Genomic DNA, 17,641 nt, shown 5'->3' on the forward strand with positions numbered 1-17,641 from the left:
GTTAAAAACCCACAGGGGAACATTCCCTCTGTATTACAGTGTGTGTGCGTGTGTGTGTGCGCGTCTCTCTCTGTCTGCAGCTCTGTGCTCTCGTTTCTCTCCTCCCAGTATTTACTTCTCTTTTATTGCTTCTCCTTTTTCCTCTACAATGCTTTATTTCACATCTTTCCTTCTTCTGTCAACGTTTCGTGAGGGCGGCAGAGAGGTGGAAGATAACAGCGGTCTGAAAAAGGAGCTCGGATAAAAGTTAAGATGAAAAGCTGATTGTCAGGAGTCGAGGTTAAAGGTCAAGGTCACAGGTCACACTTGTACAATGAACGGTAAACAATGCAATAAACGAACCACGTGATTTGACATCTTTATCTCCATGACTGAATGTTTCTGTTTGACCGTGATGAATGAAAAAAAAAAAGGAAATTCAAGACTTGAAACCACATCAATTGCAATAATCAGCACAGAGTCAAATGTTAAGGAGTTTATTGTGACTACACAGTATGCACTTCACCCTGACACCACTCACATCAGGCTGTTTGAAAGGCAGGAGAAACCGTCAGGTTAGAGCGTCATGTGAACGAGACACAGAGACGTCAAATGAACATTTCCTGTTTTTGCCTCCGCTGGTTTTCATAAGTGTCGTGCACATGAACTCAGGTGATTACACAATCTGGTGTGAGATCAGACAAGGCCCCGCAGCTGACGTCTGCGAGTACAGTACTTGTGTTTCAACAGCAGTCCACGAAACAGTGAGATTATTAGTGGTGGAAATGACTGCTACTCTGTGTAGAGGTCACGTCTAATGTGATCCATGCTCGTCTCTGTGAGGAGATTTCCTCCACACCAGATATGCTACAGTATGTACAGCAAGTTAATATTTACACAAACGTACAGACACTTCAGGCACTTCATTCCACCCCATGCGCTCGACCACGAATAGTGTCGACATAGTTTCAGATACCACAATACAGAAATGAAGAAGAGGCTTATCCACTTAACTCATCCAAATCCTTATTTCATAACCAGATTAAAAATAAACTATAAAAAAAACTTTTTATAAACCAGCAGAAAACACTGAATGTTGTGTTAGAATTATCACTCATGACCGATGACACCATAAATCACCTCGTCCACCAGCCACTGTTGACACTTAATTAAATTTACTGTAACATACTGTAGCTCATTTTGGCATCGTTGTACATCACAATATCTAAGTGTTTAAATCCTCTTGTGATGATTGGCCTTTGTTTATATATTTATGAATTCTAATTCAATTTAGCAGCTGAAGAACAAAACATCAAGTCGTCCACTTGTGAACATGATATCTCAAGTTCACCTTGAGAAAATTTCTTCTAACGTGACCCAAAGGTTTACTTCAACTCAAGGATGAACTGATTAGAATTTGGTGGTCAAAAGTAAAGTTCCAGGTGGCCTCACAAAACCATTTTTTGCCTTGTGAACATGTTATCATAATAACGCCTCAAGAGAATCCTTTAAAATTTTGCACACATGTTCAGTCAGACTCACAGATGAACTGATAAGATTTGGGTGGTTAAAGGTCAAAGTCCAAGGTCGTGGTGTCCTCACAAAACATGTTTTTGGCCAACTGGACATAATATCTCAAATCTGCTTTTAGGGATTTTCTTTCAATTTTGATCAGTTCTCACTCAGAGATGAACTGATTAGATTTCAGTGGTCAGTCAGAGGTGACCTCATATGATTCTGGAAAAACATATATTTAGACTAAAATTCTACTGGTTGGCAGAGGCAAACAACCACAGGGCATTCATTCAACCGACTTCATTAAATTTCTCACATTACAGATTTGAGTTGATATACAAATTGTCTGAAATCGTATTTATATTTGAATTGAAAACTCCAACTGAAACCAGAGGTTCAATCAAACAATTATGTGACAGAAAACAAGCACAGGAACATAATGCACTGATGTTCTGTAACATCTCCAGCTCCGCAAGATATTCAAAAATATCTTTCATCAAATCTCACGAGGAAAAACACTCGGAACTGTCGAAATTTCAGAAAACGACTGCTAATGTTTTAACTATAACATTTGGGGTAGTTCCTCTCTGTTGCCATGGCAGCAACACAAAGTTTGATCTCTGTCTGGTCTGAATGCCGTCAGCATCCTCCCTGCTTCTTCAAACACGGTGTACCGCTGAGCAGCAGATTGCACAAACCTGAGACACCTGCACACACACGCACACACAAACACAGGGCCGGGTTTGCAGTCTGGAAACCTGCTTTATATTTCTCACCAGCTGACTGTCAAAACCAACAGAGGCTGGAACGTCCTTAAATGGCTCTCCCATCATACTTCTTATTCACACCATCCCCCGGCCTCTTTTTCATTTCAGCTCTCTTCATACTCAGTCTCTCATCTGGTCTAGCCATCATTATCATCAAAATCATAATTTTCCTGCTTTCTTTCACACTGGTCTAACAGAAGCCAGATCTTTCATTTGGGAAAATACCTGCCCAAATTTACTGCAGTGTTGTGAACCTCTAACTCTATCTAACAAGTGGGATATTTTTATATATATAAAACAAAACAAATAGAAAAAAAGGTTGAAATCTATAAATCCAGAACAGTACAAATCAAAAGAAAGAAACAAGACCACTCAACATAAATGACCGCAAAGTAATGCAGAGAATCTTCACCACAATGTCCAAGAGCTTTGGAGGTTGAAGTCTCTTTCGTGTACTTCAGGCAGGCATGTCTTCTTGTGGTTTCCTTACAGTCTCTTTTTTTTAAGTTCCTGGAACTGAGTCCAGTCCAGACAGAGCCCCCTCAACTGTCCACAGAGATGTCAGGGCTTTGAAAATAATGAATGAGTATGACAAAGATAGGTAAACTTCCGTAGAATTGTTGGGAAGGAGACTAGCTTCTACCATACTGCTGCATCACTTCTTACTGCTTTACTCTACTTTGTGCACCACACAGGTAACATATAAAACAGGACTCTTTTGTTCATACTGATCCAAAATCTTCAATTATGCAGTAGCTGTGGCTGTGCTTTCTTCTCAAATTCATCTGACTCATCCTAAATGTCTCTGCCCTCCGTCAGTGTCCTTCTTTCCTCGTCTCTCTCGTTCTTACACTTTTTGCTGCATCTCTATCTGTTGGCCCTGTCTGCTGTGACCCTGGCCCTTCCCGTTCATCTCGTACATCGAGCTCTTCTGCTGCTGCCGTCGGTAACACCACACACCGACGATGACTGCCGCAGCCAACGCACACAACGCCACGATGATGACGGTTATCGTGGCACCTTTGCTGGAGGAGCTCTGAGGAGGAGGGCAGTCATCACCCACGCAGATTGCCTCCCCCATCTCCCCTTCCACCTCCCCACGCTCACCAGTCTCACCGGGCAGGTTGTGCATGTTGTCCTCCATCAGGACGTCGCCATTATGCATTGGGGGAGCCAGGCTGTAATCGAGGAAGGGGTGCTTGGTGAGGTCTCCCTGCCAGGAGCGGGTGGGAGCTGCTTGTTGCGTGTCGTAGTCGAGAGTGTCAGAGTATGAGGGGAAGTCTGAGGGCTCTATATGGTCAGGGGAAGGAGCAGCGGTGGGGATGAAGCCAGGCCAGACGTCCTTTACTCCACCTTGTTCAGGGTCCACAGTGGGAGACTCATGTTCCTCTGGTAAACTGGTGTAAGGGACAGGTCTACGAATTTCCACCTCATTGGGTCTGTCTGTTGTTGTGGCATGTGTCCCCCTCTCTCCGTCCTCTGGTCTCACTCGCTCTGTTGTTGTCGAATCACTTTTTTCAGTTTCCTCTATGACGATGGGGTAGCCGTCTAGCCAGGTTTCATCCGTTGTTGCCTTCTCTTCTGCTCCATTCGCAGTGCCATTCTTATGTACATCTGTTGCTATAGAAAAGATGACACGCTGATGACCATCATCAACATCTTCGTGGCTGTCGTGATCATCGTAGCTGTCATGGTCATCGTTGTCATGCGCATCATGATCAGTGAATCTGTCGCTATCGTCCTCCTCCAGGTCGTAATGCTCCTCGGCATCATCATGGTCGTGGTGGTCTGGATGTTCCGTTGAGTCTTCAGGATGCTCTTGAACAACTGCTCCATGATCGTCAGTCACGTCCTTGTGATCCTCGTAGCTTTCGTGTTCATCGTAAGTGTCGTCCTGATCATCGTACTCTGGGCTGCTGTAGCGAACACGATCATCTTCATGTTCGCCCATGTCATAATGGTCATTGGGGTCATCGTGATCGTCTTGTTTTTCATGGCGGTCCCGTCTGTCCAGATTATCGTGCTGAGCTGGAATGTAATGTTTCAGATGGTCGTCGTGGCCATCTTCGTCCTGGTGACTGTCACGGTCAGGTTGATCATAGTGGCGGCTGTCGTCGTGATCCTGTGGGTCATCTGTGTCATGATCGTCATAGCTGTCCCCCTCGTGATCATGGTCATCTACATCAACGGGATGCTGGGTTTCCTGGCTCTCGTGTTCTTTGCTCTCCTCTGATTGGGTGCCTGAAGCTCTCTGTGTAGTTTGTGTGACTGGATTGGAGGAGACGGACTGTCCCTCATCCTGAAAGGCCTCAGAGGGAAACCAGAACATGTGTTTCTGGGAGAGAAGAGAGACCGGTGCTTCTGTGGCTGCAGCTGCATCTATCCTCACCACCTCCCTCCTCTCCTGCTCCCACCTCGGATGACCTATAAAGTCTTCAACAGCCCGGTCCTCGTCTTTTTCACCGTCAGACTTACTACCAATCAATTCTCCTCCTGCTTCATCGTCTCCACGCTCGTCTTGATGCTCCACGAGACCAAAGCTCATCTCTTGCTGCTCCTGACCCCTCCTCCCCTCCGGGTATGCAGCTCCATGCACCTCCTCATACACTTCACCATGAGCCTCCTCTGGCTTCTCGCTGTGGTGCTCTTCCTCCTCGTAGGAATCTGTGAACTTGTCCTCATAGTCTATGTGACTTTCAGTCTCATCTGAGGGAACACAAAGAGGAAACATATATGATCGATCAGCTGACAGAGCTATATCAGGTCTTTATTTCCATAATTATACCATTCAACTTAAAAAATCACACACAACTTTCAGATTGTGACAGCAAGGAAGTAATTCACACTTTTGGATTATGATCCCTTGAGTTGTTAAGTGCCATGTGAGAACATACCACCCTAATGTCCATACAAAAGATATGAAGCTACAGTTAGCTTAGCATAAAGACTGGAAACAAATGGAAACAGCTAGTATGCATCTGTCTCAAAATCAGTGTAGTAGCACCTCTAAAAAACTACAATTTCTTTGCTTTGAATGGTCCGACTTTGTGAAGTCCACTGACCAGTAATTCAATTAGGAAGCAAACTATTTTCCCATCAATACACTGCCGCATGCATAATCTCTTCTGTTGTTACATCCACCAAGGTTTGTTTGTGTCTTTATGAGCAGGATCACCCAAAAACTACCCAGCCGATTGATTTCTACATCCAGTATTTACTGTTTGTGGTGTAGGTGCTGTTTCCAGTTTTTATTTAAATCTAAAGTAACTACACTATCTAACCTGCCTTACTAACTAACCCTCGATTTTACCTTGACACAGTTTCAATCTTCTCATGTGTCTCTCACAAAACAGATCTTGAATCTCAAAGGCCTGAGCTGGTGAAACTTCTTACTTTATTGCAAGAAAAGAGAAAATTGTAGCAATAAATCACACAAAATGTCAATATGATTTTGTGTAACAGAAATAGATTCTACCTTTAGTATCTATTTAAATCATTTTGTGACCACTCTGGTTTATTCTTGGGTAATTTGCTCCTGAGAGTAAACACAAATACGTCTCTGTAACCCCTCACACAGGCCTGGCATTCTGCCTCCATAGACAGGGACTCTTCAGACCCTCTGCTTCTGGGCAACACTACGGTATGTCACGTTCAGGTGTCATCGCAGCCTTTTCTTCCCCACTCATAGTTAAGACTCTGTTTCCCCCAAAAGCCAGAAATCAAGCAGCGGTCACCTAACGACACTGGGAGCCAACAAGCAAGGAAGTGAGGAGGTCGACCTCGGTGCGGTCTGCTGTCTGGGTCAAAGCTCAGAACTTTGAAAAGCACAATGGGGAATTTCTATTTTACTTATTCTTTCATCCTCTTTCCATTTCTGCCCTGCACTCCAACATGCACAGTTTTGACACCTTCTTACCTTTGACACAAATCTGCACCAGTCCATACCACTCTCCACAGCTGTCGCACAGCAGGCTGAAGGCAGTGTGTCCGCTGGGCATCACGTAACCCGGCACACACGTGTAGAGCAGCTCGTCGCCCATCTCAAAGCCAGAGTGACCCTGCAGACGAGCGTTGGGGAAAGATGGAGGGTCCCCACACGGCACGTCTGTGGACAACAAACACAGGGATATATGTAAATAAAAAATCTTGAACATATAGTGGGATGTAGCCTAAATGTACAGAATCATGTATAGTACAATAATGATGTATCATATCATTTAGATGGGAAAATATGTACTTTTACTTTTGTACTGTAACTACATTTTGGTGCGATGTGTGTATTTCATGTAAGTCTTTCATGCAGGACTTAAACTTGTAATAGAGTAATGACAAGTGATGCTGTCTTGGTAATTTTACTAAAGTTTATGATCTGAATATATCTTCCACCATTGGGAATGATCCAATAAAACCAACTTTTCACCAACAGAATTGACTTGATTTATTATAAACATATTTAAAAATGATAAAAAATGATAAATGTATATACAAAATAGTCTATTTTTCTGACAATGGGACTGGATTGACAATCAATACCTCTAAACCACCTATTGTAACTTCTACTTCAGCTCCAACCCTGACTGTGATGCTTGTAACTTCTTTTCCTTTTGTTCTGAGTGGATTGTTAATTTCTCTCTCAGCAGAATGTTGGCTCCAGTCTCTGGGTGTGGTTCAGCCCCAGTGGCTCAACTGTTTATGAGGAAGGAATATAGATCTCCTCTGGGTGGCACCCAATAATATTCTGCAACCTCCCCTCCCCGTCAGGTCCATGCCAGTGGAGTAGGTGTGTGGAATTTAGCTTCAGATCCATCAGGGTTTACGTACTTTCATGGATCACTGCACACACTCAGATATTAATGACGGATCGCTAAATGAAGACACATATAGAAAACATGTGTATATTCACACATCTGTGTCTTCACTAACCTTTATCTTTGATGCAGAAGGCGTCCAGGTGAGCCGTGTTCTCTGTAGTATTTTCTGTTCTCACCTCCACTGCGTTCAGTGCACTGCCCGCAACATTACACACTGTGGTCCTAGACAACAGGAGAGAGACACACAGGCAGGACAGTGAGAACATTTATGAATTTCATTTAAAACCAAATTATGTTTAAAGCACATTTAAAGACTGGTGGAGGGTGATTATAATTAAACCCAGTGTGTTAACTTGTAACTTGTGACACATGCACACTATAGGTTACACATCAATATGTACACCCAGTGGTGGAAACTAAGACATATTATGACTGTAAGTGCAGGTTTGGGGTACATCAGCTTCAGTTATCAGATATTTTCCAGATTAATATTTAATAATAAAAAATATATATATATTTATAAATAATAATACTTCATGTTCTGTTTTCATGTTCGAGATTTAGTTGTTATCCAAAGAGACAATTCTTCTGAATAGGTCTTTAGGCCTTTAAGTTTGATTTAAGCCTAAAGGCCTAAAGAGGTCAAATAAATGCTATACAGTAATATAATATCAGCTATTTAAAAAACTAAACAAGTCCAAAAACCACAACTTTGTGTGTTTATTTTTTCTTCTTACAATCAAATAATGTTATTTATAATACTATAATGAGGCATTTTTCTGCAGGACAAGTGACTTTATTTTCCTGCTCGATGTGATGTGTGTTGTGTGCTCTGGTTTATACATGTACACGGGTAACATGACGGCATTCGCTGTTAAATCTATGCCGTACTGTCTGCTCTCTCTCCTCAAATATTATTACAGCATGACATCAGAGTACAGGGACACACATCATGCCTCAGACACGCTGCAGTATCAGCACTTGTCGCTTGTGGCACAACATTATCTTACAATGGCACGTTGGGAATAGATGTTCCCATGCAAGTCCAAAGATATAGCCAGCTTCATATAGAACAATCACAACATCAGCGACTTAATATGAGACATATTCCACAAGGACTAAATGTGGTGAGTAATGTGGTCGGACCACGTCGCCTAAAAGCTAAAAACGATGAGTAAATACTCTTTTTTTGTTGCCCCATTATTAACTAGGTTTATGGCATCATTAGCCCACTTATCATCCGAAAGCACCAGATAACACAGACTCGAAAACTTCCCAGGCCAATCAAATCATGTTCCCATAGCAACACTCAACCACATTTAGAGAGAAAAGTCATGACAAAGTTTCACTGAGCCCAGATACATTACTTTTCATTAATATTAATCAGGCTTCGTCAGTTAAAAAGGTATCAGCCAAGAGTTCAGTCATTCTGAAGGCTCGAGCGACGCTATAACTTCAGCTTATAAGGACAAAAGTCTGAGAGAAGGAAGTCAGAAATCGCCAAGAAAACAGCCAGAGAGAGACAAAAATCACAAAGACTGTTTTCATATTAAACTATAGCTCCTGCAGGCAGCTGTGCACGTGTGTGTGTGTGTGTGTGTGTGTGTGTGTGTGTGTGTGTGTGTGTGTGAGTGAAGGTGTGTGTGTCTGTGAGAGAAGGGAGGGGGGGGGTTCTATTAGAGACAGTGTATGCTTCATCTGACCAAGTTCGTCAGAGTCATCATCTTGTATGACATAATGACAGGAAACCCCCAAGGATGAGTGTGTGTGTGTGTGTCCGGTTGCCAGGCAGCAGAGACAGTTAAGATGAAGACATTACGGCAGAAGAGTATATCTGGTATTATGCAAGAGAGCAAAAAAAAGACGAAATCTGTAGAAGAATATGGGTTAACAGGCACTCACACCAGAGCGTTACCTTCTGCAGAACTGTCACAAATTCTACAATGGAAATAAGTGATTTATTATCAAAGCAACTTCCTGAACTGTGTGACTGAACATCCACTGAACGGACCCTGGATTAACTACAAACGCTCGAGGCCCTTTCCACACTGATTATAAACAAACACTGTCTAACCACCGTGTAAATCTACACACACTAAAGCATCATTATATGCTCTGTGAGTCAAAGTTTAAGTTTTTTCTTTGCCTTTTTAAATGTTTTCACTCTTCACGACCAGTTTCCAGTACTATACATCATAACCTAATACACCTCATAGACTGTATAAAGATGAACAACTGAATGACTCCGGTGGCTGCAGCATAGGTTATAAACTCCGCCTCCTCCATGTTGGCAGTTGGGACACAGGCGAAACTAAAAAAGTCCAATGAATTTTCTCAAATATTATTTACTAGATGTTTTAAAAACAAGGTATGAAATGCCACGATTGACAGCTGAGACCGACTCGTGATCGGTCGAGTGCGTGTATTGACGAGACCTTGGTGCCTTGGCTCCTCCTGATCACTAGACTCTGGCTACAAATGTGCAAGATTGCATCATTCGTATCCGGGATATTTTGGCTTCATTTCTGGGAAGAAGTTTGAAGTGTGAATACTTCTGAATCTATAGCTACAACAGAAACCAAGGAGTGGCCTTAAAGGAAGCTAGCAGGAAAGCAGGATTGACATCCTCCAGCTAATATGCTTTGAAATATGTGACCAGACTAAACAGTAAATATACAGAGTGTCTGTAATGTGATGCTGCAAACACTGAGAGCAACAGCCCATTTTAACATTAAACTCCATTTTCGTCACAAACACAGCAGAAGTCGTAGTTGTGGTGGAGAAGGTCTGAAGATGGGCGGAGATGAACCACGCTGGACAGACGGAGCTGAAGATGGATGACTCTGAAACATGGTACGTGGATGTGAAAGCTAATGTCCACCTTCCAACACGCAGGGAGTGTACAGAGATTTAAAAAAAGGTTTCAGCTTTTCCTTCGACAAGACGGAATGTTCACCATTATTCTAGAAGTCGCCATTTTTTATGACATTGGATATTTGTCCACTGAAACTATGAGCGAGTATCACATGAGTAGTTTTATATAATAATTTTACCAGATACTACATCAGAAACCACTGTTTACCATGTATATAACTGAAGGTACTTGTAAAGGAACTCTAAGGGTCATTTGGTCTCGTGTGATTACTGCTAATGATACGAGATGTCAATGAAACACCTGACTACAAGGGTGTACCTGTCTTCCCTCAAGCCCAAAATCATCTCCATCTCTCTGTCGCTTTCTGTCTCTGGGTGCTGAAAGCTGTGTGTCATGTTACCGTGGAGATGAGAGGTGTAAATGGAGGCAGTTGTCGACATGACACCCCGGCTCTGAATTCCCTCCTCCTCCAGGAAGGAACAGAGGAGTCTTTCTCTCTCTCTTCCCCTCCGCTTTTTCTCTTTCCCCCTTGAAATGTGTCACTCTCTTCTTCTATCCTTCCCGCTCTCTCAAACTGCCGCTGCAGCCTTCGCTTCCTTTCTCTTTCATCCACCTCTACAACCTCCGTCACACGCAGGAGCACACACACACACACACCAGAGATGACCTTTGACATCTCTTGAAATCAGCCACCTCCCTTACATGTCCTTTACAACAAATGAAGACAGAGTACTTATTGTCTTTGCTTTTCTTACCCCACTGTGCCGCCATAGAGCCACCCACGGGTGCATGGAGAAAAGAAGCACTCCACCACAGCGTGACGGAGATCCTCTGCTGATGCCAAGCGGGCATGTTGTGAGGCACAGGCCCGCTCTGCGTCTCTGAAGCCCAGAGGGCCAGAGGAGTTCCTCAGGTCCAACACAAACACCCGACCTGAGAGGAGAGAGAGAAAACAGGAAGTAAGAGGAAAACCTCTGAAACTAGTGGCAGGTGTACTTGGTCTAGGTCTGTGTGATATGGATAAAAATTATTTGGTCAATAATTATCACGATTTATGCCACATTATTTCAGATGAAAGACTGATTTCTGCGCCTGAGTGATGGTTATGGTTTTAAGCTCTTCTTTATGAGCAGAGAATGACAAACACATGGTATATGAGGTACACTGATGATGTGTTATACCTCCTCGCTGTGCTGGCACAATGCATAATCATTACATTGATATATAAATTGGACTTTTGTTATATTGCCATGAAAATTATGTGATAACTGCTGATATTGTTTTTTTGCTCAGCCTAATGTGGACAAATTGTCAGCTGAGAAAATGACCTGTGAGCTTTTGGATAATGGCAGCCTGTCTTAGAACTAAAAACCCAGACTATTAGAAAATTTAATTGTAAGTTACAATGAAATCAATATGAAGAAAGACTATAGATGCATCATAATGAGTGGGGACAGCTAAAATGTTTTTATTATTAGTAGAACTTTATATTAACAATTACAGTATGTTAGTATTAAAATGTACAGCACAAGTTTTTTAAAATATGGTTTTGGGATATGTACACTTTAGAGCCACAATCCAAGCCATAAACCTAATACCTAGACATATCTGTCCTAAAATTAAGGTAACAGCTTATTATTGGGCTAGATCCAAAAAATGTCACAACACAATATGAAATCCTATTTGACGCCAGCTGCTAAATGATGCATTGAAATCACATGTCAAAGATCAGAATAAAGACAGTTCATATTTGCATGTCAGTATCTGGAGAATACAGATGAGCAGAGACGCTTGATAACTGTGAGTTTATAGGCGACAGGTACATTTACTGTAAATTGGCACTACGTCCCCTTCATGGGCACTATAAACAGTCACAGTTATACTACAGAAAACATGCTTTCAGCCTTTTAAATACAATCAGAAAAGTTATCAAAATGTATCATTTTTAATAAATACACGGATCCAACGTGGGGAAACAGCAAACTAAGCCTCATCTATAAAAGCTGGACTCAGCATTACGCACAGCTTTACGCACTCTTGTTTTTTTTTGTTTTTCAGATAAAATATTTCTACCAGAAAATGAAACAATCACGGGATGAGAGGGACAAAGCTCCCGTGTGATGATAAACCTGCTAAATGCACGAGATGACAAGACAGGTGCCGTTGATTCGCGCGCTCCTCCTCCGTTGCGCGCCGAGGAACGAACCCCCAAAGTTTTGGATTTGAGTTTATAATGAAGTCTGTGGGTTTCTTGTCATTTGTGGATTAAAATGTTAACTTACCGTCTGCGTTTACATTCACTGAGCTGATCACAAGACAAGCCAGGCATCCATAGAGCAACGACACGACAGTTTGGCTCCAACGATCCAGCATCTTCTTTTTTTTTTTTTTTTTTTTGCGGCTTTGGTTGTATAAAGTAAATCTCACTTTTTATGATGGAGAACGTGTCCTAATAAAAACTTCAGTCAACAGTGTGGCGGGTCACAGTCTCCCTCCCGGTGGACGCAGCGGTGGGAAGGTGTAGGAGCTTATTGACAAGTGTGTCCGTTAACGGAAAGAAAACGGTGAGAGCGGCTCGGGAGCGAGGCGCGTTTGTCTCCACAAATAGTCGAACCTCTCGAGCAGATGGAGCACCGGTGCGAAAACTCGCGCGTCCCCGTTAGTAAATACGTCACGGCCTCAAAATCTTCACGGTGAGCAAAGGCGGTCAAACAGACTGCTGCTCCTCCACAGAGGAAGATGGGGAGGGAGAGGGTGTGGAGAGGCTGCTGCTGCCGAGGTGCCCTTGGGCAAGGCAGAACAGAATGTAGAGACCAAAGTCACCAAGACTGTGTTCATAGTACATGCAGGCATCTGTTTCTATGTGTGTGTATGTTAGGTTAGGTTAGGTGGGTTTAGGTTAGGTTTAGGTTTGGTTAAGTTTTGTATGGTTTGGTTAGGTCAGGTGTATGGTTAAAGGTTAGGATAGGTTCAGATTTAAGCTTGGTGAGGTTAGGTTTGGTTTGGTAAGTTCAGGTTTATGATACGTTTTAAGTTAGGTTTAAGTCCGGTTAGGTAAAGTCAGGTTTATGGTAAGTTTAAGGTTAGGGTAGTTTCAGATTTTAGCTTGGTGAGGTGAGGTTACGTTTGTTTTGGTTTAGTTTGGTTAGGTTAAGTTAGGTTAGGTCAGGTTTATGATAAATTTAAGATTAGGTTTAGGTTTGGTCTGGTTTCGTTAGGCATGGTTAGGTTTGGTTTGGTTAGGTTAGGTTTAGGTTATGTTTGGTTAGGTTAAGTTAGGTTAGGTCAGGTTTATGATAAGTTCATGGTTAGGTTTGGTTTGGTTTAGGTTAGGTTAGTTTTATGGTAACTTTAAGGTTAGGGTTAGGCAAGTAGTATCTATAGTCATGGTTAGAGTAAGTAAGTCTCACAGAAATCAATGTAATGACCTCTGAAGTCATGGAGACACGACTGTGTATGTGTGTTTCTCTCTCTTTGTGTGTGTGTCCCATTTGGTGAGAAAGATAAAGATGATGACCTCAGCCCATAAAGAGCATTTTTCATTGTTTCAGTGAATCTGCAGGTGAAGATATCTCTATAACCTGTATACATACAAACCAGAGCAGCACCAGTGAACCCACATTACAACCACTGAAAACGTTGTACAGAGAATCAGAACTATCACAGTGTGCTTTTGTCTACACAACAAACATCTGAACCTCCCCATGTATTTACACAAAGATGCATGTAGATCAAATACACAAGTTGAGTGCAATGTCAGCTTCTCAGTACAACCTTGTTTCTCCTCTGAGCCAATGTATTGGAAACTCCAGAAATTAATTTGAGATTCTCTGTAGTAAGTCAACATGTTTAACTCTATACAGTGATTGGGGAAAACTGAAATTTGATTTTACAATTCATGACAACTCTTTCTGATGAAGTCAACATGATATTACTAAAAAATCTCCAGAACACTGAAGTACAGCAAGTTAATTTCTCCTGCTCTATGGGTGTGATGTTTAATGAGAGAAGAAAAAAGACAATCGTAAAGAAATTGTGACACCTATATTGAGGTTTCACATTTCCTCACCTCTGTCTTTCACATCATTTTCATTATTCCCTCTGTGTTCCCTCTCTCCCAGTTGTATTCTGCCTCCAACTCCCAAACTCATTTCAGCCCCCCCCCCCCAACCCTGTATTCTTGCACTTCTCACACTTTTTTCCTATGGATGTCCTGTTCGGTAGGTTTGGGTGAGGGGGCAGTGGGGTGGGAACCTGACTCATGGACGGAAGCTATTTCTGGAGGGCTGGGGGGTCACAGAGGGAAAAAAAGGGAGAGCCATGGCGAGGAGGAGAGAGACAGTGATTCACACCTGCACCATCTCCGAGAGGCTGGTGTGAATTATGTTTGCTGCAGGTGTCCGGGAGAAACATAACCAGAAATCACACGTGTGTAATCTCACAGTACACACCCATTAGACAATGTGTGGACATAAACATGCACACACACACACACACACTGGGCTGACTATGTGCGACTGGTGACTTCCCATGTCCCGTCAGAATGATGTGTCGTGCAGGTGTGTGATTGACTCAGGAGGAAACCATTGGTCATACCGGTGCATCCAAGGGACAAAGGGAGGACTGGCATTGTCACCATGGCAACAGCGACCTAAACCACCAGGAGGGGTGGGGTCCGGAAAAACAGGAGCAGCTTTGAAAGCTCAGTGCTGAAGCTGCGTGGAGGGAAACAGTGAGAGATGACTGGTGTGTATGTGCAGCTCCCAAATTCACCCAAATTAAAAATCACCAGATATTACTTCACTGATCCCCATGAGTACAAAAAGAATAGAATAAAAATAGAATACAACAACTATTTAGGAAGCAATTGCATGGTGAAATATAAAGTACTGCAATGCAATACAACAATTTTAGTACATGGTATATTGCAGTATAACATTTGATATATTTTATGTGCAAAAGTACAGAATAAAAAAATCTTTTATAAAAAAATATTAGAATACATTAGAAAAAGACAAGAAATAAAGAGGTCAAACTATACAACTAAGTCTTTAAATGTTCTTGTGAAGAATTTAAAGTATATCATCATCTGAGGTGTCTGAGCCAAGGTATTCAACTGGAGCATTATGTGTTGAACAGAGACGACTTCTCCAGACACTGATATGGTCGCTGCGCTCATCAGGACACATTCAACACTGCGCTGCCAGCTGCAGCTGAGTCAGGACGAGGAGGGCACGGAGCTATTCAAAGAACCGAGTTAATTAATTTGACTTTTGAGGAGAGATTGTTAATTACCATGCGATTCAGTCAGACAGAATGAAAGGAGGAGATGTAAGACTAAACTCTGGCACAAGCATCCTAATATGTATGTGTTCCTGCCAGCATACACACACACACACACACACACACACACAAGCACATGCACATACATTCAAATCTGACACATCTTGTATGTTCATAAATACTCTGGGGTATAAACTTCTGAAATTATTTATATTACTTCTAATCACTACCGCTTTTACAAATCCTGCTATGCTTATCCTGCTATGAGACTCCCTGTGGTATTTAATGTGAAAGGCAGCTGCTTTGGAAAATGCAGATCAACAGGGATGGTTTATTTTTGTACATTTTATTCTGTCAGATGTATTTTGTGAATTTTACATTTTTATATTTCAGATGAAAATCTGGAGACCCAGACAAAATAAGTCTTACAATTCTGCTCATATATGTCTGATGATGATGATTCACACTGACCTTTAACACCTAACATTTGTTAATCTTTGAGTCAATGTGACAACTGGTCAAAAGTTTTGAAGAAACTCCTAAAAGGCAGACATGAGGTATCACGTTGGAGAGGCCAAAAACGGTGACCTTTAACTTTGACCTTTGACCTCTCAAATCTAATCAGTTAATCTATGAGTGTACGTGAAAACTTTTGCCAAACTATAAATTACGAGGTGTTCTTAAGCTAACATGCTCAACATGTATAACATGAGTTTTCTGTGTGACTTTGACCTTTGACCATCAATTCATCTTTGAAACACAGTGAACGTTTGTTCCAAATCTGAAGAAGTTCCCTCACTATGTCCTGAGATATTACACCAGACACCTAATCCCACTGGGATTGGCTCCAGCTCCAATCTGATGAAGCACAGATTAATTTAGTTACAAAGTAGTTGCATTAAATAACCCTCTCTCAGTATTGTGTGGACATTTATCTATCTATCTATCTGTATACCTCGTAGCTTGGTTTAACATGCTTTTATTTTCTGAGAAGTGCCCATTTGTCACAGCAGACGTTTGGACTTGTCATTGTTGGAAAACCACAGATGATACAAATGACACTGATGATGCGTCTGCTCTATTCGTCCCAGTAATATGTCATGTGGTTGAGACAATACTGGGACTCTGACAGTGAAATTGAATTCAGCCATCATTCATATCATCATTCATCATTTAGAAGTGCTATTAGTTCTGAGTCAAATTCCTGCTGCCACACAGGGAATTTGGCAGCTAGCCTTTCTCTAATAGTTCTCAACTACAAGTAATAGAGATCAATTCAAAATGTTCCTTCAGTAAAAGTGCAAAATAAGGAATAAGATGAATGTAGCAGAGTGGAAAATGAAAAAAATGATTTCTCTCAAACATGTAGTGAGGTAGAGAAAGAAAGTAACAGAAAAAATAATTAACTCAACTCAAGCATATTAAAAAGTGGAGAGGAGTACACATGATGCATGATTACCCAGCACCTCTCCTCCTATTACCACATAGTTACACCAGAGTTGCCAACACTGTGCTGAAGTGATTATGTCCTTGGAGCAGCTCAGGGAGAACACAGGTTAGTGTGGTGGGATAGAGCGCCATCTAGCTGTGGATTGTGGGAACGTCTGAATATTCAGGCTCCAGTCTATCTGCAGCATTCAATCTTTAAACATGCAATAATTGTGTCTGTAGAAAAATACAACTTATCAAAAATTAAACATGAGTGAAAAATGCTTTAAAAGTTGATACATATCTCACGAGCATTTTTAATTTTATTTATTTGACAGGAATTGTTCTGCGAAAAGTTATTTGATTGTGGAAGTGGATCCTCAGAGATTTATATTTTATCAATTTTTTGTGAAAACAAACTTGCCAATGTAGTAGGAACATTCACCCTTTGTCCATGCAGATCAAGGTAAAGCTGCAACCTTAAAGTTTTCTTTCTTTATTTGTTGCAAGACACAAATACTCATGTATGGAGTTTTTAGGAGTGGAGATCTTGGACAGAAATGTTTCTCTGAGGTTGTGTAACTTTATAGTGCAGAAGTATTTTGCTAAAGCTCGACCAACTACTGCTGCTAATAATCTAATCATTGACACAATGAAAAGGGAACTTTGTCATCGTGAGTATGAATTAACTATTCAGTTCAGTTACAGTTGATTCCGGTTTGCATAACGCAGGGAGGGCATTCAGTGTGTGTGTGTGTGTGTGTGTGTGTGTGTGTGTGTGTGTGTGTGTGTGTGTGTGTGTGTGTGTGTGTGTGTGTGTGTGTGTGTGTTGCCTGAATGTGTCAGAGTTGCACATCTCTAACACAGAGGACATCTTGGCTCGGTAACAGATGTGATCGTTTCCTTCCTTTTTAAATCAGTCGCCGGCTCGTGTCAGCTCATGTCCCGCAGCTGTCGCTCTCGTGACCGCCTCGATGAATACG

General features: G+C 41.8%; 1 protein-coding gene across 1 annotated transcript; it reads right to left on the reverse strand.

The window, feature by feature from the left end:
- Positions 1-460: 460 nt before the first annotated feature.
- Positions 461-12,652, reverse strand: susd5 (sushi domain containing 5). Its single transcript, XM_020107419.2, has 5 exons — positions 12,230-12,652; positions 10,703-10,880; positions 7,185-7,294; positions 6,178-6,366; positions 461-4,967 (listed from the first exon to the last, which is right to left on the reverse strand). Exons 1-5 carry the CDS (start codon positions 12,318-12,320, stop codon positions 3,109-3,111), a joined length of 2,427 nt encoding a protein of 808 aa, XP_019962978.2. The 5' UTR covers positions 12,321-12,652; the 3' UTR covers positions 461-3,108.
- Between the last annotated feature and the right edge of the window lie 4,989 nt (positions 12,653-17,641).

Source organism: Paralichthys olivaceus, chromosome 20 (assembly GCF_024713975.1).
Source record: "Paralichthys olivaceus isolate ysfri-2021 chromosome 20, ASM2471397v2, whole genome shotgun sequence".
Classification (NCBI taxonomy): domain Eukaryota; kingdom Metazoa; phylum Chordata; class Actinopteri; order Pleuronectiformes; family Paralichthyidae; genus Paralichthys; species Paralichthys olivaceus.

Excerpts from the sequence above, each read along its gene's own strand:
- susd5 (XM_020107419.2), bottom strand. The coding sequence starts at position 12,320 with ATGCTGGATCGTTGGAGCCAAACTGTCGTGTCGTTGCTCTATGGATGC. Across the intron at positions 10,881-12,229 it reads AGTGAATGTAAACGCAGACG|GTCGGGTGTTTGTGTTGGAC; the intron begins GTAAGTTAACAT and ends CTCTCCTCTCAG. Across the intron at positions 7,295-10,702 it reads CTCTATGGCGGCACAGTGGG|GACCACAGTGTGTAATGTTG; the intron begins GTAAGAAAAGCA and ends CCTGTTGTCTAG.